Source organism: Scheffersomyces amazonensis, assembly GCF_036850825.1.
Source record: "Scheffersomyces amazonensis strain UFMG-HMD-26.3 chromosome Unknown RJT21scaffold_3, whole genome shotgun sequence".
Lineage (NCBI taxonomy): Eukaryota > Fungi > Ascomycota > Pichiomycetes > Serinales > Debaryomycetaceae > Scheffersomyces > Scheffersomyces amazonensis.
The window spans coordinates 710,622-735,476 of NW_027042743.1; the positions used below are offsets into that span (position 1 = coordinate 710,622).

Here is a 24,855-nt window from a genome sequence, read left to right on the forward strand (position 1 = left end):
ATCTTTCACAAATTGAAGTCCGCACGACAATCAGGCAAAACAACCGTCTTCATATTTATAACCAATACACAATTACATGTATAATAGTCAATTATTAAGCAAAATATGTATAATCTCTCAGAAATCCGTCTCTACACTTCAAATGAATAAAATGATAATAAAACTATCCTCTATTACGTGAAGTACTTAATTCTCTCTCACAAAAGAATTTTATATACATCAAATTTCAAATTAACCATAAATGAACGAAAATTGAAAGTGAGTAACACATCCGAACAAACAAAACAAGCAATCAGCAAACACTTCACTTATGTACCTAACTTAAGAGTAGAAGTCTACATAAAGAAGTTATAGAATACAAATCCTGGTTGGATTAAGAGATAAACCTTTGAAAAATTAAGCAGACCAAAGGGAAAACTTTCAGAATAAAACACCCATGACAACCCTAGGCCTATTCAAATTACTTAACAATCCTAATCAGCTCTATTCTCATCATTTCCTTCTTTCATCTCTGAACAACTAAACCTTCCTCAAATGACCTTCTAATGCTATACAAAATGCTTAAATTAATCATGGCTCATCATATTTTACCTTAATTATTATTCCAGATGATATACACCTCCAAAACCTCCGTTTTCATTAATACGAGCCTAGCATCACATCGTTGCAGAATCTGACCATTAGAAACAAAGGATGATCTTATCCTTAATAAACAAAGCCTACAGTACGAATTGGAACCACTTAGTTGTTCATTAAATTCAATTTCATACTCCCCAACGCTTTGCCATACTGAAACATTATATCACATCCTATAAACCCATCAAAACAATGTTTCTGGTATATTCTACCACTTATAACTAATTAACTAAGGAGCTATCGCTAAACAAATCCAAGTTGAACAAAGCAAAATATATGCTAAATTATGATTCAATATCTGGACTCCTTTCTAAACTTCCCAAACCACCAAAATATCAATCGAAAAACTTCATCGATTCTACCAGGGAATCAATTGAAATAATCCTTTGGTGATCTAGACGTTGTGGATTTGCGACGACCAATTAACGGTATCTTATGTTGAATAATTATATCACAATTTTCATTACTCCTTTCACATATTACACGAACTAGGTTATAGTTAAGTCCTCGATCTCATAACGACATCATCAATATCGTCATTCAATTTTCAATCACATAACCAGATCATCGATATATTAAATTAAGTAGAGTCTGAGGTCTTTAAAACAAACACTTATACCAATCATAGCTACTATACAAAACCTTTATACTTATATCATAGGCAATTGAGTTCTATTTATTCCTCTCAGCACAGGATATTCCTACGCTTTGTTTCGTATGATTACTGACCAGATACTATCCTAAAAGTCATCTGTCGTTCGTTCTTCAATCTCACAATCAGATCATCGATATCTTGTACATCTAGAGTTATTCCATAGTTGAATGTCTCTTAAACAAATACTTATATGTTGGATAGATATGTGTCTACAGGCCTACATTACTCTACAAGCTAGTAAATCTATACTTGGTAGTATATATTCATTTTATATCCATATTGCTTAACTTATAAAAAGAAGTTATATTTATTCTAAATCGCCTCACCTAGAAGGAGGTGACTTTTATATTCATGTCGATCCTGCATAGCACATGCATTCTTGGCATAACCTGCATATAGCATATGCGCTACCAATCACAACTAAATATGAAATACCAAACATATCAACATCCTCCCTTAATTCATATTTTGTTTGAATCTAATAAAGGTTAATTTCTCTATCCTTCAATCATACTGTGTCCTATCCCATCTGCATTAATATATGGTTTTGGATTCCATAACATCTGTTAATATTCTGGAGTAACATCCTCCCTGAATTTCATATTTCGGAAATTCTTCATCTTTTCCGTATTGTTGGATTTCATTCCAAAAGGCTGCTATTATATTCCTTTTTTTTTTTTTTTTTTTTTTTTTTTTAACCCTAGCTTCAAGTCATTGTGGTATTACCTATTGACTGTTTAATATTGATCTACTACAGACATTATTGTCAATCCTTTTTCACAGATCAAGTTACTCTGATTTAATCTCAATTCCTTTGACAGTTCTTTTCTATTTCAATATGTTATTTCAACCATCAGGTCATAAAAGACCACCGCCATTACTTATAAAAAGAGTATTGTAATCTTCCAAGGATCCTAATATTGTTTCTCATCTTTTATCCGGACTACACTAAATTAATCTCTTAGGCTTCCTATACTTCTTGTATTTCTTGTACCTCTTGTACTTCTTGTACTTCTTGTACCTCTTGTACCTCTTGTACCTCTTGTACCTCTTGTACCTCTTGTACCTCTTGTACCTCTTGTACCTCTTGTACCTCTTGTTCTGCTGTTACTAAAATTCTTATACACGTCCTGTATTTCTTATATCTCATCTTCAGATTAAATATACAGGGTATATTGTGCATATATTTGTTGAATTACGATTCTATGGTCTAGTTCACGTCCATGACCATTTCATGTTTTAAATTTCAAGTCTTCATTCATTCTTTGAAATTTGAATTTATACTTAATAGGCAATTTTAATTCTCGCTTGTTAATCTCACAATTTTAGTCGAGTTCCGCATCCATTAGTTCTTTAATGTTTCTATTGTCGATGATATAACCAATCACATTGTATATCCCATCGCACACTTATCCCTAATATCATCCTCCCTTAAGCTAAAGAAACCTTGAGAATGAAGCTTACCAGAAAACTATAATTAGGGTAGAAACATCGTTCTAATAATCACCCGCAGAGAAAATAGTAGGATTGCCAATATATTTATCATTGCAAGTAGGAAAAGCGAAAAAGCAATATAATACATCATGATGTCCATAATTGCCTACCTGCAGCTTTATAAATGGGTTGCTCGCCAAACACGACGAGAGTCATTTATATTCTGGTGCCAAATATACATCAAATACGTGCCAAACATGCACCAAACCTGTGCCAAATATGCACCAAACAGGCACCAAATATATGCCAAACATGTGCTAAATCAGCACCAAATATGTGCTAAATAAGCACCGCTACATTCTAAACAGTAGCAAATGATGACCTTATGTCAACAAATTGTAACCAACCACTAAGTGCTGTGCTGCCATACTACCCTCGAACATATGTAGTCAATGGCCGGAGATTCCATCACATGGAGAGCACCTCCTTCCAATGGAATAATCTCAAGTACACAAATAAACATGGTGTTACATTAGAAAAACACTGACTGAATAATCAAACCTTGCTACCAACAAAAGGTATATTCAGCCACAGGGTTGCCCAAATATCAGTTCAATATTGGTAATTGACAGCTGATCTGCTACTAGTCCTACAACATAGTACCCATCAACCACCCAGAGCCACATCTACAGTGCTGTTAAGTAGGGTGTCAAAATTTGATGGTACTATGACTAGCCAAAAAATTGAATCCTGAAGTATCTCTAGCCTACTTCTTAAGGGCATATTCTCTAATATCCCTATTCGTGAAGAGCAATCTTGTCTTCAGGCATTCCATAATAGGAGTCTGCAACCGTATAAATACTTCCTATTACATTGCACTAAGTCCATATAACAATGACTGAAAATGACTTTAAAAAACTGACAACCAAGCTAATGGTGTCCTGCTGGTAGCCTCCGTTCCTACGAACGTTGTACTGTAATTTCGAACAGTACCATATAACTGTTATTGATCTCCAACCCACAGGTAAATTAACGAAATAATGTATCAATCAAGCTTAACCTTTTCCTTATAATAATCGCACCAACATTTTAAAAAACTAAATTCCGTTGGTCTGCTGCTATCTAATACCTTATGAAACATAACCATATCTGTGTCGCAGCACATGGTATATCTAACTGTGACCATTGTCTTCTCAAGACTGTCGGATGAAGGTCCCACGGCATTCGCATAATACAATATGTACATATGCCGACTTCATCTGGTCATTTTCTTCAGCATATGCGTCTCACTTACCGTAACATATGCTGAAAACTCTATCAACCTTATTTGCCAAGATCTTCAATTCTTGTGCTTCTTCTAGGAGCAAATTAACAATATCGTCGTGAGCAACCTTCGGGCTTTGTATAATACACTTCCCGTTTTATAATGACGCATTCAATAATTGCAAATTGGGAACATTTCCAAGAGCGTCATCTAGAGGCAAATTAACTTGCCATATATATGAGCGTTCTTCGTTGAACCCAGTATCGTGAAACATAAAGTTATACAAACTTCAATCATGTTTCATTCTATTACTGCTGAGTCACGATTGTATAAAAAAAAAATAAATTCTTTTGCCAGACGTTGGTAAAATGTGTTATTAATCTCCAAGGGTTTAGTCCTCCTAAAGAGCTGTCTGATAATCGATCTCAAAATCGTTAACATATCGTGTAATAAAGATTTACCAGAACAAATACTAAAACCACTTCAAGAACTTAAGTAAAATGTCATACCAATACATGATAACATTACATGATTATTGCAACTCATTACTTTCTGAAGAAGGTGCTGTTGATAATTCAAGTGAATACCATAATTCATTTCAAGAACAATTCCAAAAACAAATCTATTCTAAAAGTAATTCCAAAATAATTTCAAAAATAATTATTCTACACTAGAGTAATCCTAACTCTAGATTTCCATTGTGAGCACCAAAGACTGTTTGTTAAAAAATGCCCGTAATGTACCTCTCAAGACTTAAAACACTACCCTCCGTGTTCATATTTAAAACAATAATATATCTCTTATCAAATTATTAGGGTACTATCATCGAGTGACGATTTTAATCAAATCAATCATATGTATTGCCACTTGCTTTCCATATAATCTAAGTTGTACATCCTTTCACGGCATATCATTCTTAACATCTTTCGCTATGCTCACATTAAATAACTTTCTCATCAGCCATTTCAAAAGATAATCGAATATCTCTAATTCTTTTGCTGATACATTCAAAAGGAGTCATGGATCTTTATTAAGAGTACACTGCTGTTTTGCCATCGATATTCGTATCTGACCAATCATGGTGTATCAAAACCAGCTTCAAACATAAAAGCATCCATGCTCAGCAATTCGACCAGTTCGTTACTTTATAAACGATCCCAAAAATACTAATCATGTAAATCAATGTTGATATGTTTGGTATTTCATATTTAGTTGTGATTGGTAGCGCATATGCTATATGCAGGTTATGCCAAGAATGCATGTGCTATGCAGGATCGACATGAATATAAAAGTCACCTCCTTCTAGGTGAGGCGATTTAGAATAAATATAACTTCTTTTTATAAGTTAAGCAATATGGATATAAAATGAATATATACTACCAAGTATAGATTTACTAGCTTGTAGAGTAATGTAGGCCTGTAGACACATATCTATCCAACAAGTTATGAGCCCTGATAAGTGTCTTGGTCTTATTCGTTCAAGTTCTAGTAAGAAAAGGCCAGTGAACGAGATAAGTTACAGTGAAGTTTGACGATTCTGATGAAAGTAGTAGGAATTTTGATGATGTTATTGTATTGAATAAGTTGTCGGTACTATTGTTAATGTTAGGTTATACATGATACGTTAAGTTGAGAGGTTGTTGAATGTGTACTTTGATGAAATATTAGTAATCAATTTTTGGTTTAAGTAACATGATCTTATCTAACTATATTAACAGAGAAATAGTCAAAAATTAAAGAAGTAACAATAGTTTGATTAAATTGTCTTAGGAAATGATTATATGACATCAGAAGCAAATAATTAGATGATTTGATTTACATGATTAGTATTTTTGGGATCGTTTATAAAGTAACGAACTGGTCGAATTGCTGAGCATGGATGCTTTTATGTTTGAAGCTGGTTTTGATACACCATGATTGGTCAGATACGAATATCGATGGCAAAACAGCAGTGTACTCTTAATAAAGATCCATGACTCCTTTTGAATGTATCAGCAAAAGAATTAGAGATATTCGATTATCTTTTGAAATGGCTGATGAGAAAGTTATTTAATGTGAGCATAGCGAAAGATGTTAAGAATGATATGCCGTGAAAGGATGTACAACTTAGATTATATGGAAAGCAAGTGGCAATACATATGATTGATTTGATTAAAATCGTCACTCGATGATAGTACCCTAATAATTTGATAAGAGATATATTATTGTTTTAAATATGAACACGGAGGGTAGTGTTTTAAGTCTTGAGAGGTACATTACGGGCATTTTTTAACAAACAGTCTTTGGTGCTCACAATGGAAATCTAGAGTTAGGATTACTCTAGTGTAGAATAATTATTTTTGAAATTATTTTGGAATTACTTTTAGAATAGATTTGTTTTTGGAATTGTTCTTGAAATGAATTATGGTATTCACTTGAATTATCAACAGCACCTTCTGTTGATATGTTTGGTATTTCATATTTAGTTGTGATTGGTAGCGCATATGCTATATGCAGGTTATGCCAAGAATGCATGTGCTATGCAGGATCGACATGAATATAAAAGTCACCTCCTTCTAGGTGAGGCGATTTAGAATAAATATAACTTCTTTTTATAAGTTAAGCAATATGGATATAAAATGAATATATACTACCAAGTATAGATTTACTAGCTTGTAGAGTAATGTAGGCCTGTAGACACATATCTATCCAACAAGTTATGAGCCCTGATAAGTGTCTTGGTCTTATTCGTTCAAGTTCTAGTAAGAAAAGGCCAGTGAACGAGATAAGTTACAGTGAAGTTTGACGATTCTGATGAAAGTAGTAGGAATTTTGATGATGTTATTGTATTGAATAAGTTGTCGGTACTATTGTTAATGTTAGGTTATACATGATACGTTAAGTTGAGAGGTTGTTGAATGTGTACTTTGATGAAATATTAGTAATCAATTTTTGGTTTAAGTAACATGATCTTATCTAACTATATTAACAGAGAAATAGTCAAAAATTAAAGAAGTAACAATAGTTTGATTAAATTGTCTTAGGAAATGATTATATGACATCAGAAGCAAATAATTAGATGATTTGATTTACATGATTAGTATTTTTGGGATCGTTTATAAAGTAACGAACTGGTCGAATTGCTGAGCATGGATGCTTTTATGTTTGAAGCTGGTTTTGATACACCATGATTGGTCAGATACGAATATCGATGGCAAAACAGCAGTGTACTCTTAATAAAGATCCATGACTCCTTTTGAATGTATCAGCAAAAGAATTAGAGATATTCGATTATCTTTTGAAATGGCTGATGAGAAAGTTATTTAATGTGAGCATAGCGAAAGATGTTAAGAATGATATGCCGTGAAAGGATGTACAACTTAGATTATATGGAAAGCAAGTGGCAATACATATGATTGATTTGATTAAAATCGTCACTCGATGATAGTACCCTAATAATTTGATAAGAGATATATTATTGTTTTAAATATGAACACGGAGGGTAGTGTTTTAAGTCTTGAGAGGTACATTACGGGCATTTTTTAACAAACAGTCTTTGGTGCTCACAATGGAAATCTAGAGTTAGGATTACTCTAGTGTAGAATAATTATTTTTGAAATTATTTTGGAATTACTTTTAGAATAGATTTGTTTTTGGAATTGTTCTTGAAATGAATTATGGTATTCACTTGAATTATCAACAGCACCTTCTTCAGAAAGTAATGAGTTGCAATAATCATGTAATGTTATCATGTATTGGTATGACATTTTACTTAAGTTCTTGAAGTGGTTTTAGTATTTGTTCTGGTAAATCTTTATTACACGATATGTTAACGATTTTGAGATCGATTATCAGACAGCTCTTTAGGAGGACTAAACCCTTGGAGATTAATAACACATTTTACCAACGTCTGGCAAAAGAATTTATTTTTTTTTTATACAATCGTGACTCAGCAGTAATAGAATGAAACATGATTGAAGTTTGTATAACTTTATGTTTCACGATACTGGGTTCAACGAAGAACGCTCATATATATGGCAAGTTAATTTGCCTCTAGATGACGCTCTTGGAAATGTTCCCAATTTGCAATTATTGAATGCGTCATTATAAAACGGGAAGTGTATTATACAAAGCCCGAAGGTTGCTCACGACGATATTGTTAATTTGCTCCTAGAAGAAGCACAAGAATTGAAGATCTTGGCAAATAAGGTTGATAGAGTTTTCAGCATATGTTACGGTAAGTGAGACGCATATGCTGAAGAAAATGACCAGATGAAGTCGGCATATGTACATATTGTATTATGCGAATGCCGTGGGACCTTCATCCGACAGTCTTGAGAAGACAATGGTCACAGTTAGATATACCATGTGCTGCGACACAGATATGGTTACATGTTTGAATTTGGTTTTTATTTTTGTCAAATTTGACACCCTTGCAGACGATTGCAGATGTTCAAGAGTTGGCAAAGAAACCGTTGAGAGTTATTGATATACGTATTTTGACGGACGTTTCCTTAGTCCGGAATTTTTGTTAGTGGTTATTTTATTATTTTTCGATCTATCTAATTTGAAGTACGCCGATCAAGTTCCTTTCGTGATTTTATCATTTGAATATCATCGCAAACCCTATTCTCGTTGCCTTCGTTATGTTTCATAAGGTATTAGATAGCAGCAGACCAACGGAATTTAGTTTTTTAAAATGTTGGTGCGATTATTATAAGGAAAAGGTTAAGCTTGATTGATACATTATTTCGTTAATTTACCTGTGGGTTGGAGATCAATAACAGTTATATGGTACTGTTCGAAATTACAGTACAACGTTCGTAGGAACGGAGGCTACCAGCAGGACACCATTAGCTTGGTTGTCAGTTTTTTAAAGTCATTTTCAGTCATTGTTATATGGACTTAGTGCAATGTAATAGGAAGTATTTATACGGTTGCAGACTCCTATTATGGAATGCCTGAAGACAAGATTGCTCTTCACGAATAGGGATATTAGAGAATATGCCCTTAAGAAGTAGGCTAGAGATACTTCAGGATTCAATTTTTTGGCTAGTCATAGTACCATCAAATTTTGACACCCTACTTAACAGCACTGTAGATGTGGCTCTGGGTGGTTGATGGGTACTATGTTGTAGGACTAGTAGCAGATCAGCTGTCAATTACCAATATTGAACTGATATTTGGGCAACCCTGTGGCTGAATATACCTTTTGTTGGTAGCAAGGTTTGATTATTCAGTCAGTGTTTTTCTAATGTAACACCATGTTTATTTGTGTACTTGAGATTATTCCATTGGAAGGAGGTGCTCTCCATGTGATGGAATCTCCGGCCATTGACTACATATGTTCGAGGGTAGTATGGCAGCACAGCACTTAGTGGTTGGTTACAATTTGTTGACATAAGGTCATCATTTGCTACTGTTTAGAATGTAGCGGTGCTTATTTAGCACATATTTGGTGCTGATTTAGCACATGTTTGGCATATATTTGGTGCCTGTTTGGTGCATATTTGGCACAGGTTTGGTGCATGTTTGGCACGTATTTGATGTATATTTGGCACCAGAATATAAATGACTCTCGTCGTGTTTGGCGAGCAACCCATTTATAAAGCTGCAGGTAGGCAATTATGGACATCATGATGTATTATATTGCTTTTTCGCTTTTCCTACTTGCAATGATAAATATATTGGCAATCCTACTATTTTCTCTGCGGGTGATTATTAGAACGATGTTTCTACCCTAATTATAGTTTTCTGGTAAGCTTCATTCTCAAGGTTTCTTTAGCTTAAGGGAGGATGATATTAGGGATAAGTGTGCGATGGGATATACAATGTGATTGGTTATATCATCGACAATAGAAACATTAAAGAACTAATGGATGCGGAACTCGACTAAAATTGTGAGATTAACAAGCGAGAATTAAAATTGCCTATTAAGTATAAATTCAAATTTCAAAGAATGAATGAAGACTTGAAATTTAAAACATGAAATGGTCATGGACGTGAACTAGACCATAGAATCGTAATTCAACAAATATATGCACAATATACCCTGTATATTTAATCTGAAGATGAGATATAAGAAATACAGGACGTGTATAAGAATTTTAGTAACAGCAGAACAAGAGGTACAAGAGGTACAAGAGGTACAAGAGGTACAAGAGGTACAAGAGGTACAAGAGGTACAAGAGGTACAAGAGGTACAAGAAGTACAAGAAGTACAAGAGGTACAAGAAATACAAGAAGTATAGGAAGCCTAAGAGATTAATTTAGTGTAGTCCGGATAAAAGATGAGAAACAATATTAGGATCCTTGGAAGATTACAATACTCTTTTTATAAGTAATGGCGGTGGTCTTTTATGACCTGATGGTTGAAATAACATATTGAAATAGAAAAGAACTGTCAAAGGAATTGAGATTAAATCAGAGTAACTTGATCTGTGAAAAAGGATTGACAATAATGTCTGTAGTAGATCAATATTAAACAGTCAATAGGTAATACCACAATGACTTGAAGCTAGGGTTAAAAAAAAAAAAAAAAAAAAAAAAAAAAGGAATATAATAGCAGCCTTTTGGAATGAAATCCAACAATACGGAAAAGATGAAGAATTTCCGAAATATGAAATTCAGGGAGGATGTTACTCCAGAATATTAACAGATGTTATGGAATCCAAAACCATATATTAATGCAGATGGGATAGGACACAGTATGATTGAAGGATAGAGAAATTAACCTTTATTAGATTCAAACAAAATATGAATTAAGGGAGGATGTTGATATGTTTGGTATTTCATATTTAGTTGTGATTGGTAGCGCATATGCTATATGCAGGTTATGCCAAGAATGCATGTGCTATGCAGGATCGACATGAATATAAAAGTCACCTCCTTCTAGGTGAGGCGATTTAGAATAAATATAACTTCTTTTTATAAGTTAAGCAATATGGATATAAAATGAATATATACTACCAAGTATAGATTTACTAGCTTGTAGAGTAATGTAGGCCTGTAGACACATATCTATCCAACACCTTCTTCAGAAAGTAATGAGTTGCAATAATCATGTAATGTTATCATGTATTGGTATGACATTTTACTTAAGTTCTTGAAGTGGTTTTAGTATTTGTTCTGGTAAATCTTTATTACACGATATGTTAACGATTTTGAGATCGATTATCAGACAGCTCTTTAGGAGGACTAAACCCTTGGAGATTAATAACACATTTTACCAACGTCTGGCAAAAGAATTTATTTTTTTTTTATACAATCGTGACTCAGCAGTAATAGAATGAAACATGATTGAAGTTTGTATAACTTTATGTTTCACGATACTGGGTTCAACGAAGAACGCTCATATATATGGCAAGTTAATTTGCCTCTAGATGACGCTCTTGGAAATGTTCCCAATTTGCAATTATTGAATGCGTCATTATAAAACGGGAAGTGTATTATACAAAGCCCGAAGGTTGCTGTTGATATGTTTGGTATTTCATATTTAGTTGTGATTGGTAGCGCATATGCTATATGCAGGTTATGCCAAGAATGCATGTGCTATGCAGGATCGACATGAATATAAAAGTCACCTCCTTCTAGGTGAGGCGATTTAGAATAAATATAACTTCTTTTTATAAGTTAAGCAATATGGATATAAAATGAATATATACTACCAAGTATAGATTTACTAGCTTGTAGAGTAATGTAGGCCTGTAGACACATATCTATCCAACAAGTTATGAGCCCTGATAAGTGTCTTGGTCTTATTCGTTCAAGTTCTAGTAAGAAAAGGCCAGTGAACGAGATAAGTTACAGTGAAGTTTGACGATTCTGATGAAAGTAGTAGGAATTTTGATGATGTTATTGTATTGAATAAGTTGTCGGTACTATTGTTAATGTTAGGTTATACATGATACGTTAAGTTGAGAGGTTGTTGAATGTGTACTTTGATGAAATATTAGTAATCAATTTTTGGTTTAAGTAACATGATCTTATCTAACTATATTAACAGAGAAATAGTCAAAAATTAAAGAAGTAACAATAGTTTGATTAAATTGTCTTAGGAAATGATTATATGACATCAGAAGCAAATAATTAGATGATTTGATTTACATGATTAGTATTTTTGGGATCGTTTATAAAGTAACGAACTGGTCGAATTGCTGAGCATGGATGCTTTTATGTTTGAAGCTGGTTTTGATACACCATGATTGGTCAGATACGAATATCGATGGCAAAACAGCAGTGTACTCTTAATAAAGATCCATGACTCCTTTTGAATGTATCAGCAAAAGAATTAGAGATATTCGATTATCTTTTGAAATGGCTGATGAGAAAGTTATTTAATGTGAGCATAGCGAAAGATGTTAAGAATGATATGCCGTGAAAGGATGTACAACTTAGATTATATGGAAAGCAAGTGGCAATACATATGATTGATTTGATTAAAATCGTCACTCGATGATAGTACCCTAATAATTTGATAAGAGATATATTATTGTTTTAAATATGAACACGGAGGGTAGTGTTTTAAGTCTTGAGAGGTACATTACGGGCATTTTTTAACAAACAGTCTTTGGTGCTCACAATGGAAATCTAGAGTTAGGATTACTCTAGTGTAGAATAATTATTTTTGAAATTATTTTGGAATTACTTTTAGAATAGATTTGTTTTTGGAATTGTTCTTGAAATGAATTATGGTATTCACTTGAATTATCAACAGCACCTTCTTCAGAAAGTAATGAGTTGCAATAATCATGTAATGTTATCATGTATTGGTATGACATTTTACTTAAGTTCTTGAAGTGGTTTTAGTATTTGTTCTGGTAAATCTTTATTACACGATATGTTAACGATTTTGAGATCGATTATCAGACAGCTCTTTAGGAGGACTAAACCCTTGGAGATTAATAACACATTTTACCAACGTCTGGCAAAAGAATTTATTTTTTTTTTATACAATCGTGACTCAGCAGTAATAGAATGAAACATGATTGAAGTTTGTATAACTTTATGTTTCACGATACTGGGTTCAACGAAGAACGCTCATATATATGGCAAGTTAATTTGCCTCTAGATGACGCTCTTGGAAATGTTCCCAATTTGCAATTATTGAATGCGTCATTATAAAACGGGAAGTGTATTATACAAAGCCCGAAGGTTGCTCACGACGATATTGTTAATTTGCTCCTAGAAGAAGCACAAGAATTGAAGATCTTGGCAAATAAGGTTGATAGAGTTTTCAGCATATGTTACGGTAAGTGAGACGCATATGCTGAAGAAAATGACCAGATGAAGTCGGCATATGTACATATTGTATTATGCGAATGCCGTGGGACCTTCATCCGACAGTCTTGAGAAGACAATGGTCACAGTTAGATATACCATGTGCTGCGACACAGATATGGTTACATGTTTGAATTTGGTTTTTATTTTTGTCAAATTTGACACCCTTGCAGACGATTGCAGATGTTCAAGAGTTGGCAAAGAAACCGTTGAGAGTTATTGATATACGTATTTTGACGGACGTTTCCTTAGTCCGGAATTTTTGTTAGTGGTTATTTTATTATTTTTCGATCTATCTAATTTGAAGTACGCCGATCAAGTTCCTTTCGTGATTTTATCATTTGAATATCATCGCAAACCCTATTCTCGTTGCCTTCGTTATGTTTCATAAGGTATTAGATAGCAGCAGACCAACGGAATTTAGTTTTTTAAAATGTTGGTGCGATTATTATAAGGAAAAGGTTAAGCTTGATTGATACATTATTTCGTTAATTTACCTGTGGGTTGGAGATCAATAACAGTTATATGGTACTGTTCGAAATTACAGTACAACGTTCGTAGGAACGGAGGCTACCAGCAGGACACCATTAGCTTGGTTGTCAGTTTTTTAAAGTCATTTTCAGTCATTGTTATATGGACTTAGTGCAATGTAATAGGAAGTATTTATACGGTTGCAGACTCCTATTATGGAATGCCTGAAGACAAGATTGCTCTTCACGAATAGGGATATTAGAGAATATGCCCTTAAGAAGTAGGCTAGAGATACTTCAGGATTCAATTTTTTGGCTAGTCATAGTACCATCAAATTTTGACACCCTACTTAACAGCACTGTAGATGTGGCTCTGGGTGGTTGATGGGTACTATGTTGTAGGACTAGTAGCAGATCAGCTGTCAATTACCAATATTGAACTGATATTTGGGCAACCCTGTGGCTGAATATACCTTTTGTTGGTAGCAAGGTTTGATTATTCAGTCAGTGTTTTTCTAATGTAACACCATGTTTATTTGTGTACTTGAGATTATTCCATTGGAAGGAGGTGCTCTCCATGTGATGGAATCTCCGGCCATTGACTACATATGTTCGAGGGTAGTATGGCAGCACAGCACTTAGTGGTTGGTTACAATTTGTTGACATAAGGTCATCATTTGCTACTGTTTAGAATGTAGCGGTGCTTATTTAGCACATATTTGGTGCTGATTTAGCACATGTTTGGCATATATTTGGTGCCTGTTTGGTGCATATTTGGCACAGGTTTGGTGCATGTTTGGCACGTATTTGATGTATATTTGGCACCAGAATATAAATGACTCTCGTCGTGTTTGGCGAGCAACCCATTTATAAAGCTGCAGGTAGGCAATTATGGACATCATGATGTATTATATTGCTTTTTCGCTTTTCCTACTTGCAATGATAAATATATTGGCAATCCTACTATTTTCTCTGCGGGTGATTATTAGAACGATGTTTCTACCCTAATTATAGTTTTCTGGTAAGCTTCATTCTCAAGGTTTCTTTAGCTTAAGGGAGGATGATATTAGGGATAAGTGTGCGATGGGATATACAATGTGATTGGTTATATCATCGACAATAGAAACATTAAAGAACTAATGGATGCGGAACTCGACTAAAATTGTGAGATTAACAAGCGAGAATTAAAATTGCCTATTAAGTATAAATTCAAATTTCAAAGAATGAATGAAGACTTGAAATTTAAAACATGAAATGGTCATGGACGTGAACTAGACCATAGAATCGTAATTCAACAAATATATGCACAATATACCCTGTATATTTAATCTGAAGATGAGATATAAGAAATACAGGACGTGTATAAGAATTTTAGTAACAGCAGAACAAGAGGTACAAGAGGTACAAGAGGTACAAGAGGTACAAGAGGTACAAGAGGTACAAGAGGTACAAGAGGTACAAGAGGTACAAGAAGTACAAGAAGTACAAGAGGTACAAGAAATACAAGAAGTATAGGAAGCCTAAGAGATTAATTTAGTGTAGTCCGGATAAAAGATGAGAAACAATATTAGGATCCTTGGAAGATTACAATACTCTTTTTATAAGTAATGGCGGTGGTCTTTTATGACCTGATGGTTGAAATAACATATTGAAATAGAAAAGAACTGTCAAAGGAATTGAGATTAAATCAGAGTAACTTGATCTGTGAAAAAGGATTGACAATAATGTCTGTAGTAGATCAATATTAAACAGTCAATAGGTAATACCACAATGACTTGAAGCTAGGGTTAAAAAAAAAAAAAAAAAAAAAAAAAAAGGAATATAATAGCAGCCTTTTGGAATGAAATCCAACAATACGGAAAAGATGAAGAATTTCCGAAATATGAAATTCAGGGAGGATGTTACTCCAGAATATTAACAGATGTTATGGAATCCAAAACCATATATTAATGCAGATGGGATAGGACACAGTATGATTGAAGGATAGAGAAATTAACCTTTATTAGATTCAAACAAAATATGAATTAAGGGAGGATGTTGATATGTTTGGTATTTCATATTTAGTTGTGATTGGTAGCGCATATGCTATATGCAGGTTATGCCAAGAATGCATGTGCTATGCAGGATCGACATGAATATAAAAGTCACCTCCTTCTAGGTGAGGCGATTTAGAATAAATATAACTTCTTTTTATAAGTTAAGCAATATGGATATAAAATGAATATATACTACCAAGTATAGATTTACTAGCTTGTAGAGTAATGTAGGCCTGTAGACACATATCTATCCAACAGTTGCTCACGACGATATTGTTAATTTGCTCCTAGAAGAAGCACAAGAATTGAAGATCTTGGCAAATAAGGTTGATAGAGTTTTCAGCATATGTTACGGTAAGTGAGACGCATATGCTGAAGAAAATGACCAGATGAAGTCGGCATATGTACATATTGTATTATGCGAATGCCGTGGGACCTTCATCCGACAGTCTTGAGAAGACAATGGTCACAGTTAGATATACCATGTGCTGCGACACAGATATGGTTACATGTTTGAATTTGGTTTTTATTTTTGTCAAATTTGACACCCTTGCAGACGATTGCAGATGTTCAAGAGTTGGCAAAGAAACCGTTGAGAGTTATTGATATACGTATTTTGACGGACGTTTCCTTAGTCCGGAATTTTTGTTAGTGGTTATTTTATTATTTTTCGATCTATCTAATTTGAAGTACGCCGATCAAGTTCCTTTCGTGATTTTATCATTTGAATATCATCGCAAACCCTATTCTCGTTGCCTTCGTTATGTTTCATAAGGTATTAGATAGCAGCAGACCAACGGAATTTAGTTTTTTAAAATGTTGGTGCGATTATTATAAGGAAAAGGTTAAGCTTGATTGATACATTATTTCGTTAATTTACCTGTGGGTTGGAGATCAATAACAGTTATATGGTACTGTTCGAAATTACAGTACAACGTTCGTAGGAACGGAGGCTACCAGCAGGACACCATTAGCTTGGTTGTCAGTTTTTTAAAGTCATTTTCAGTCATTGTTATATGGACTTAGTGCAATGTAATAGGAAGTATTTATACGGTTGCAGACTCCTATTATGGAATGCCTGAAGACAAGATTGCTCTTCACGAATAGGGATATTAGAGAATATGCCCTTAAGAAGTAGGCTAGAGATACTTCAGGATTCAATTTTTTGGCTAGTCATAGTACCATCAAATTTTGACACCCTACTTAACAGCACTGTAGATGTGGCTCTGGGTGGTTGATGGGTACTATGTTGTAGGACTAGTAGCAGATCAGCTGTCAATTACCAATATTGAACTGATATTTGGGCAACCCTGTGGCTGAATATACCTTTTGTTGGTAGCAAGGTTTGATTATTCAGTCAGTGTTTTTCTAATGTAACACCATGTTTATTTGTGTACTTGAGATTATTCCATTGGAAGGAGGTGCTCTCCATGTGATGGAATCTCCGGCCATTGACTACATATGTTCGAGGGTAGTATGGCAGCACAGCACTTAGTGGTTGGTTACAATTTGTTGACATAAGGTCATCATTTGCTACTGTTTAGAATGTAGCGGTGCTTATTTAGCACATATTTGGTGCTGATTTAGCACATGTTTGGCATATATTTGGTGCCTGTTTGGTGCATATTTGGCACAGGTTTGGTGCATGTTTGGCACGTATTTGATGTATATTTGGCACCAGAATATAAATGACTCTCGTCGTGTTTGGCGAGCAACCCATTTATAAAGCTGCAGGTAGGCAATTATGGACATCATGATGTATTATATTGCTTTTTCGCTTTTCCTACTTGCAATGATAAATATATTGGCAATCCTACTATTTTCTCTGCGGGTGATTATTAGAACGATGTTTCTACCCTAATTATAGTTTTCTGGTAAGCTTCATTCTCAAGGTTTCTTTAGCTTAAGGGAGGATGATATTAGGGATAAGTGTGCGATGGGATATACAATGTGATTGGTTATATCATCGACAATAGAAACATTAAAGAACTAATGGATGCGGAACTCGACTAAAATTGTGAGATTAACAAGCGAGAATTAAAATTGCCTATTAAGTATAAATTCAAATTTCAAAGAATGAATGAAGACTTGAAATTTAAAACATGAAATGGTCATGGACGTGAACTAGACCATAGAATCGTAATTCAACAAATATATGCACAATATACCCTGTATATTTAATCTGAAGATGAGATATAAGAAATACAGGACGTGTATAAGAATTTTAGTAACAGCAGAACAAGAGGTACAAGAGGTACAAGAGGTACAAGAGGTACAAGAGGTACAAGAGGTACAAGAGGTACAAGAGGTACAAGAGGTACAAGAAGTACAAGAAGTACAAGAGGTACAAGAAATACAAGAAGTATAGGAAGCCTAAGAGATTAATTTAGTGTAGTCCGGATAAAAGATGAGAAACAATATTAGGATCCTTGGAAGATTACAATACTCTTTTTATAAGTAATGGCGGTGGTCTTTTATGACCTGATGGTTGAAATAACATATTGAAATAGAAAAGAACTGTCAAAGGAATTGAGATTAAATCAGAGTAACTTGATCTGTGAAAAAGGATTGACAATAATGTCTGTAGTAGATCAATATTAAACAGTCAATAGGTAATACCACAATGACTTGAAGCTAGGGTTAAAAAAAAAAAAAAAAAAAAAAAAAAAGGAATATAATAGCAGCCTTTTGGAATGAAATCCAACAATACGGAAAAGATGAAGAATTTCCGAAATATGAAATTCAGGGAGGATGTTACTCCAGAATATTAACAGATGTTATGGAATCCAAAACCATATATTAATGCAGATGGGATAGGACACAGTATGATTGAAGGATAGAGAAATTAACCTTTATTAGATTCAAACAAAATATGAATTAAGGGAGGATGTTGATATGTTTGGTATTTCATATTTAGTTGTGATTGGTAGCGCATATGCTATATGCAGGTTATGCCAAGAATGCATGTGCTATGCAGGATCGACATGAATATAAAAGTCACCTCCTTCTAGGTGAGGCGATTTAGAATAAATATAACTTCTTTTTATAAGTTAAGCAATATGGATATAAAATGAATATATACTACCAAGTATAGATTTACTAGCTTGTAGAGTAATGTAGGCCTGTAGACACATATCTATCCAACAATCAAATCATCTAATTATTTGCTTCTGATGTCATATAATCATTTCCTAAGACAATTTAATCAAACTATTGTTACTTCTTTAATTTTTGACTATTTCTCTGTTAATATAGTTAGATAAGATCATGTTACTTAAACCAAAAATTGATTACTAATATTTCATCAAAGTACACATTCAACAACCTCTCAACTTAACGTATCATGTATAACCTAACATTAACAATAGTACCGACAACTTATTCAATACAATAACATCATCAAAATTCCTACTACTTTCATCAGAATCGTCAAACTTCACTGTAACTTATCTCGTTCACTGGCCTTTTCTTACTAGAACTTGAACGAATAAGACCAAGACACTTATCAGGGCTCATAACTTGTTGGATAGATATGTGTCTACAGGCCTACATTACTCTACAAGCTAGTAAATCTATACTTGGTAGTATATATTCATTTTATATCCATATTGCTTAACTTATAAAAAGAAGTTATATTTATTCTAAATCGCCTCACCTAGAAGGAGGTGACTTTTATATTCATGTCGATCCTGCATAGCACATGCATTCTTGGCATAACCTGCATATAGCATATGCGCTACCAATCACAACTAAATATGAAATACCAAACATATCAACATTATATTATCATAGTTACTATATAAATCCTACATAAATTATACATAGGGATATTAGAAGTCTACTTATACCTCTGAGTTCCACACACATGTGTTGTAACAACAACTCTAATAACAAATTATTAGAGTACCCCCTTTCTATTTTTACAACCCCTCCTTTTATTGATAAAACCATCTGTCTGTAACAAGTTACAACAATTTGTAGCAAGTCACAACCTTCTTTCTGTTTTTACAACCATTGTAGCTCACAAACATGTTGCAACATCATCTATAAATGACACTGAATGTCCTATTTTATCTGTATCAACAATAATGTCACACAACCATTGCATTATGCGTCTCCTTCAACTAATATCTTGTTTTCTTAATGCGATAGACTCCATGTCAGTGTCAAGATACTTCCATAGACTGAATAAATCTAAATAGCGCGATATTAAAGTCACCCACAAAACTTTCTTATAGTTTGGCCAATATTATCGCCAACTCAGACTTTGCTCATGAAAAACTCAGTTCCCTCAATCCAAAGCCTTCATCCTACATGCATTTTGCACCAAACGACGATATACAATCTAGACGCTGCTCCTGAACTGTTTCCTGGGAATAAAACAATTCAATAACTTATGGACAAGCTGTAGACTACTGTGTATTTATTCCTAATCAAATAATTCAATAATATATGCCATTCTCCTTTCATTATCACTTTGACCCTGTAAATGAAGTCTGATTCCTAACATTATCTTTTCATTTGTGTGTTTAAGTGTTTAGTGAAGCTAAAATGCAATGCTTGTTGATGAGAGAAATTTAGATTATATTACCACATTTACCCACAGGAGATTTCAATCATGCTTACATGTTTATGTTGATATGTTTGGTATTTCATATTTAGTTGTGATTGGTAGCGCATATGCTATATGCAGGTTATGCCAAGAATGCATGTGCTATGCAGGATCGACATGAATATAAAAGTCACCTCCTTCTAGGTGAGGCGATTTAGAATAAATATAACTTCTTTTTATAAGTTAAGCAATATGGATATAAAATGAATATATACTACCAAGTATAGATTTACTAGCTTGTAGAGTAATGTAGGCCTGTAGACACATATCTATCCAACAAGTTATGAGCCCTGATAAGTGTCTTGGTCTTATTCGTTCAAGTTCTAGTAAGAAAAGGCCAGTGAACGAGATAAGTTACAGTGAAGTTTGACGATTCTGATGAAAGTAGTAGGAATTTTGATGATGTTATTGTATTGAATAAGTTGTCGGTACTATTGTTAATGTTAGGTTATACATGATACGTTAAGTTGAGAGGTTGTTGAATGTGTACTTTGATGAAATATTAGTAATCAATTTTTGGTTTAAGTAACATGATCTTATCTAACTATATTAACAGAGAAATAGTCAAAAATTAAAGAAGTAACAATAGTTTGATTAAATTGTCTTAGGAAATGATTATATGACATCAGAAGCAAATAATTAGATGATTTGATTTACATGATTAGTATTTTTGGGATCGTTTATAAAGTAACGAACTGGTCGAATTGCTGAGCATGGATGCTTTTATGTTTGAAGCTGGTTTTGATACACCATGATTGGTCAGATACGAATATCGATGGCAAAACAGCAGTGTACTCTTAATAAAGATCCATGACTCCTTTTGAATGTATCAGTGTTGCAACATGTTTGTAAGCTACAATGGTTGTGAAGACAGGTAGAGTGTTGTAACTTGCTACAAATGGTTGTAACAATAAAAGGGGGGTTGTAACAATAGAAAGGGGGTACTCTAATAATGTGTTATTAGAGTTGTTGTTACAACACATGTGTGTGAACTCAGAGGTATAAATAGACCTCTAATATCCCTATAGATAATTATATAGGTTTTATATAGTAACTATGATAATATAAGTATTTTGTTTAAGAAACATTAACTATGGAATCTTTAACTCTAAATGTACAAGACATTGATGATCTCATTGTAAGATTGAGGACCGAACGACAAGTTATGAGCCCTGCTTCTGCCAGCGTGCAAGTCAAGTTGAAAGGACTTGAAAACTTCTACACCTGGAAGAGCAGTTTCGTTGACGTCTTCAATCAACTTGGGATCTCAGGTTTCTTAATTCATGGAAATGACTTTTTTCAATTTACTGAAGAAGTTGGTCCTACGGATGTTAATAGATTGAAGAGTAGTGTTGTAGGAATGCTTAATCATGTTCTATCCTTGACCATATCTGACACCATTTGGAAGGAATACAGAGGTTATTCAGGTGATACCGCTTACCTTTCAATTTGTGAGGAGTATGGTAACATTGATTTTACAGCTGCTGCTAGACTCATTAGAAAGTACGGTTTTGGTTCTCCCACTGCTGACGATTGGGAAATGCTTGGAGAAAATGTTTTCTGCCGTTTTAATGGCCAAGAAACTAGTGGACTTATATACTTTGCAACTGTTGGATAGATATGTGTCTACAGGCCTACATTACTCTACAAGCTAGTAAATCTATACTTGGTAGTATATATTCATTTTATATCCATATTGCTTAACTTATAAAAAGAAGTTATATTTATTCTAAATCGCCTCACCTAGAAGGAGGTGACTTTTATATTCATGTCGATCCTGCATAGCACATGCATTCTTGGCATAACCTGCATATAGCATATGCGCTACCAATCACAACTAAATATGAAATACCAAACATATCAACATCCTCCCTTAATTCATATTTTGTTTGAATCTAATAAAGGTTAATTTCTCTATCCTTCAATCATACTGTGTCCTATCCCATCTGCATTAATATATGGTTTTGGATTCCATAACATCTGTTAATATTCTGGAGTAACATCCTCCCTGAATTTCATATTTCGGAAATTCTTCATCTTTTCCGTATTGTTGGATTTCATTCCAAAAGGCTGCTATTATATTCCTTTTTTTTTTTTTTTTTTTTTTTTTTTAACCCTAGCTTCAAGTCATTGTGGTATTACCTATTGACTGTTTAATATTGATCTACTACAGACATTATTGTCAATCCTTTTTCACAGATCAAGTTACTCTGATTTAATCTCAATTCCTTTGACAGTTCTTTTCTATTTCAATATGTTATTTCAACCATCAGGTCATAAAAGACCACCGCCATTACTTATAAAAAGAGTATTGTAATCTTCCAAGGATCCTAATATTGTTTCTCATCTTTTATCCGGACTACACTAAATTAATCTCTTAGGCTTCCTATACTTCTTGTATTTCTTGTACCTCTTGTACTTCTTGTACTTCTTGTACCTCTTGTACCTCTTGTACCTCTTGTACCTCTTGTACCTCTTGTACCTCTTGTACCTCTTGTACCTCTTGTACCTCTTGTTCTGCTGTTACTAAAATTCTTATACACGTCCTGTATTTCTTATATCTCATCTTCAGATTAAATATACAGGGTATATTGTGCATATATTTGTTGAATTACGATTCTATGGTCTAGTTCACGTCCATGACCATTTCATGTTTTAAATTTCAAGTCTTCATTCATTCTTTGAAATTTGAATTTATACTTAATAGGCAATTTTAATTCTCGCTTGTTAATCTCACAATTTTAGTCGAGTTCCGCATCCATTAGTTCTTTAATGTTTCTATTGTCGATGATATAACCAATCACATTGTATATCCCATCGCACACTTATCCCTAATATCATCCTCCCTTAAGCTAAAGAAACCTTGAGAATGAAGCTTACCAGAAAACTATAATTAGGGTAGAAACATCGTTCTAATAATCACCCGCAGAGAAAATAGTAGGATTGCCAATATATTTATCATTGCAAGTAGGAAAAGCGAAAAAGCAATATAATACATCATGATGTCCATAATTGCCTACCTGCAGCTTTATAAATGGGTTGCTCGCCAAACACGACGAGAGTCATTTATATTCTGGTGCCAAATATACATCAAATACGTGCCAAACATGCACCAAACCTGTGCCAAATATGCACCAAACAGGCACCAAATATATGCCAAACATGTGCTAAATCAGCACCAAATATGTGCTAAATAAGCACCGCTACATTCTAAACAGTAGCAAATGATGACCTTATGTCAACAAATTGTAACCAACCACTAAGTGCTGTGCTGCCATACTACCCTCGAACATATGTAGTCAATGGCCGGAGATTCCATCACATGGAGAGCACCTCCTTCCAATGGAATAATCTCAAGTACACAAATAAACATGGTGTTACATTAGAAAAACACTGACTGAATAATCAAACCTTGCTACCAACAAAAGGTATATTCAGCCACAGGGTTGCCCAAATATCAGTTCAATATTGGTAATTGACAGCTGATCTGCTACTAGTCCTACAACATAGTACCCATCAACCACCCAGAGCCACATCTACAGTGCTGTTAAGTAGGGTGTCAAAATTTGATGGTACTATGACTAGCCAAAAAATTGAATCCTGAAGTATCTCTAGCCTACTTCTTAAGGGCATATTCTCTAATATCCCTATTCGTGAAGAGCAATCTTGTCTTCAGGCATTCCATAATAGGAGTCTGCAACCGTATAAATACTTCCTATTACATTGCACTAAGTCCATATAACAATGACTGAAAATGACTTTAAAAAACTGACAACCAAGCTAATGGTGTCCTGCTGGTAGCCTCCGTTCCTACGAACGTTGTACTGTAATTTCGAACAGTACCATATAACTGTTATTGATCTCCAACCCACAGGTAAATTAACGAAATAATGTATCAATCAAGCTTAACCTTTTCCTTATAATAATCGCACCAACATTTTAAAAAACTAAATTCCGTTGGTCTGCTGCTATCTAATACCTTATGAAACATAACGAAGGCAACGAGAATAGGGTTTGCGATGATATTCAAATGATAAAATCACGAAAGGAACTTGATCGGCGTACTTCAAATTAGATAGATCGAAAAATAATAAAATAACCACTAACAAAAATTCCGGACTAAGGAAACGTCCGTCAAAATACGTATATCAATAACTCTCAACGGTTTCTTTGCCAACTCTTGAACATCTGCAATCGTCTGCAAGGGTGTCAAATTTGACAAAAATAAAAACCAAATTCAAACATGTAACCATATCTGTGTCGCAGCACATGGTATATCTAACTGTGACCATTGTCTTCTCAAGACTGTCGGATGAAGGTCCCACGGCATTCGCATAATACAATATGTACATATGCCGACTTCATCTGGTCATTTTCTTCAGCATATGCGTCTCACTTACCGTAACATATGCTGAAAACTCTATCAACCTTATTTGCCAAGATCTTCAATTCTTGTGCTTCTTCTAGGAGCAAATTAACAATATCGTCGT

At 34.0% G+C, this 24,855-nt stretch overlaps 3 protein-coding genes across 3 annotated transcripts; 1 reads left to right on the top strand and 2 right to left on the bottom strand. All coding sequences in view use genetic code 12, as the record gives it.

Annotated features, from left to right (window-relative positions):
• Positions 1-2,244: 2,244 nt before the first annotated feature.
• RJT21DRAFT_1118 (uncharacterized protein) lies at positions 2,245-2,527 on the bottom strand (the record flags this gene model as incomplete). The annotated part of the gene is made up of 2 exons (XM_064880028.1): positions 2,245-2,395; positions 2,511-2,527. The coding sequence occupies 2 exons, from the start codon at positions 2,525-2,527 to the stop codon at positions 2,245-2,247; spliced, it is 168 nt and encodes a 55-aa protein (XP_064738421.1).
• A 7,426-nt stretch (positions 2,528-9,953) lies between these two features.
• On the top strand, positions 9,954-10,236 carry RJT21DRAFT_1119 (uncharacterized protein; the record flags this gene model as incomplete). The annotated part of the gene is made up of 2 exons (XM_064880042.1): positions 9,954-9,970; positions 10,086-10,236. 2 exons carry the CDS (start codon positions 9,954-9,956, stop codon positions 10,234-10,236), a joined length of 168 nt encoding a protein of 55 aa, XP_064738422.1.
• Positions 10,237-22,751: 12,515 nt separating this feature from the next.
• On the bottom strand, positions 22,752-22,964 carry RJT21DRAFT_120199 (uncharacterized protein; the record flags this gene model as incomplete). The annotated part of the gene is made up of 1 exon (XM_064881648.1): positions 22,752-22,964. The coding sequence occupies one exon, from the start codon at positions 22,962-22,964 to the stop codon at positions 22,752-22,754; it is 213 nt and encodes a 70-aa protein (XP_064738423.1).
• Positions 22,965-24,855: the final 1,891 nt, after the last annotated feature.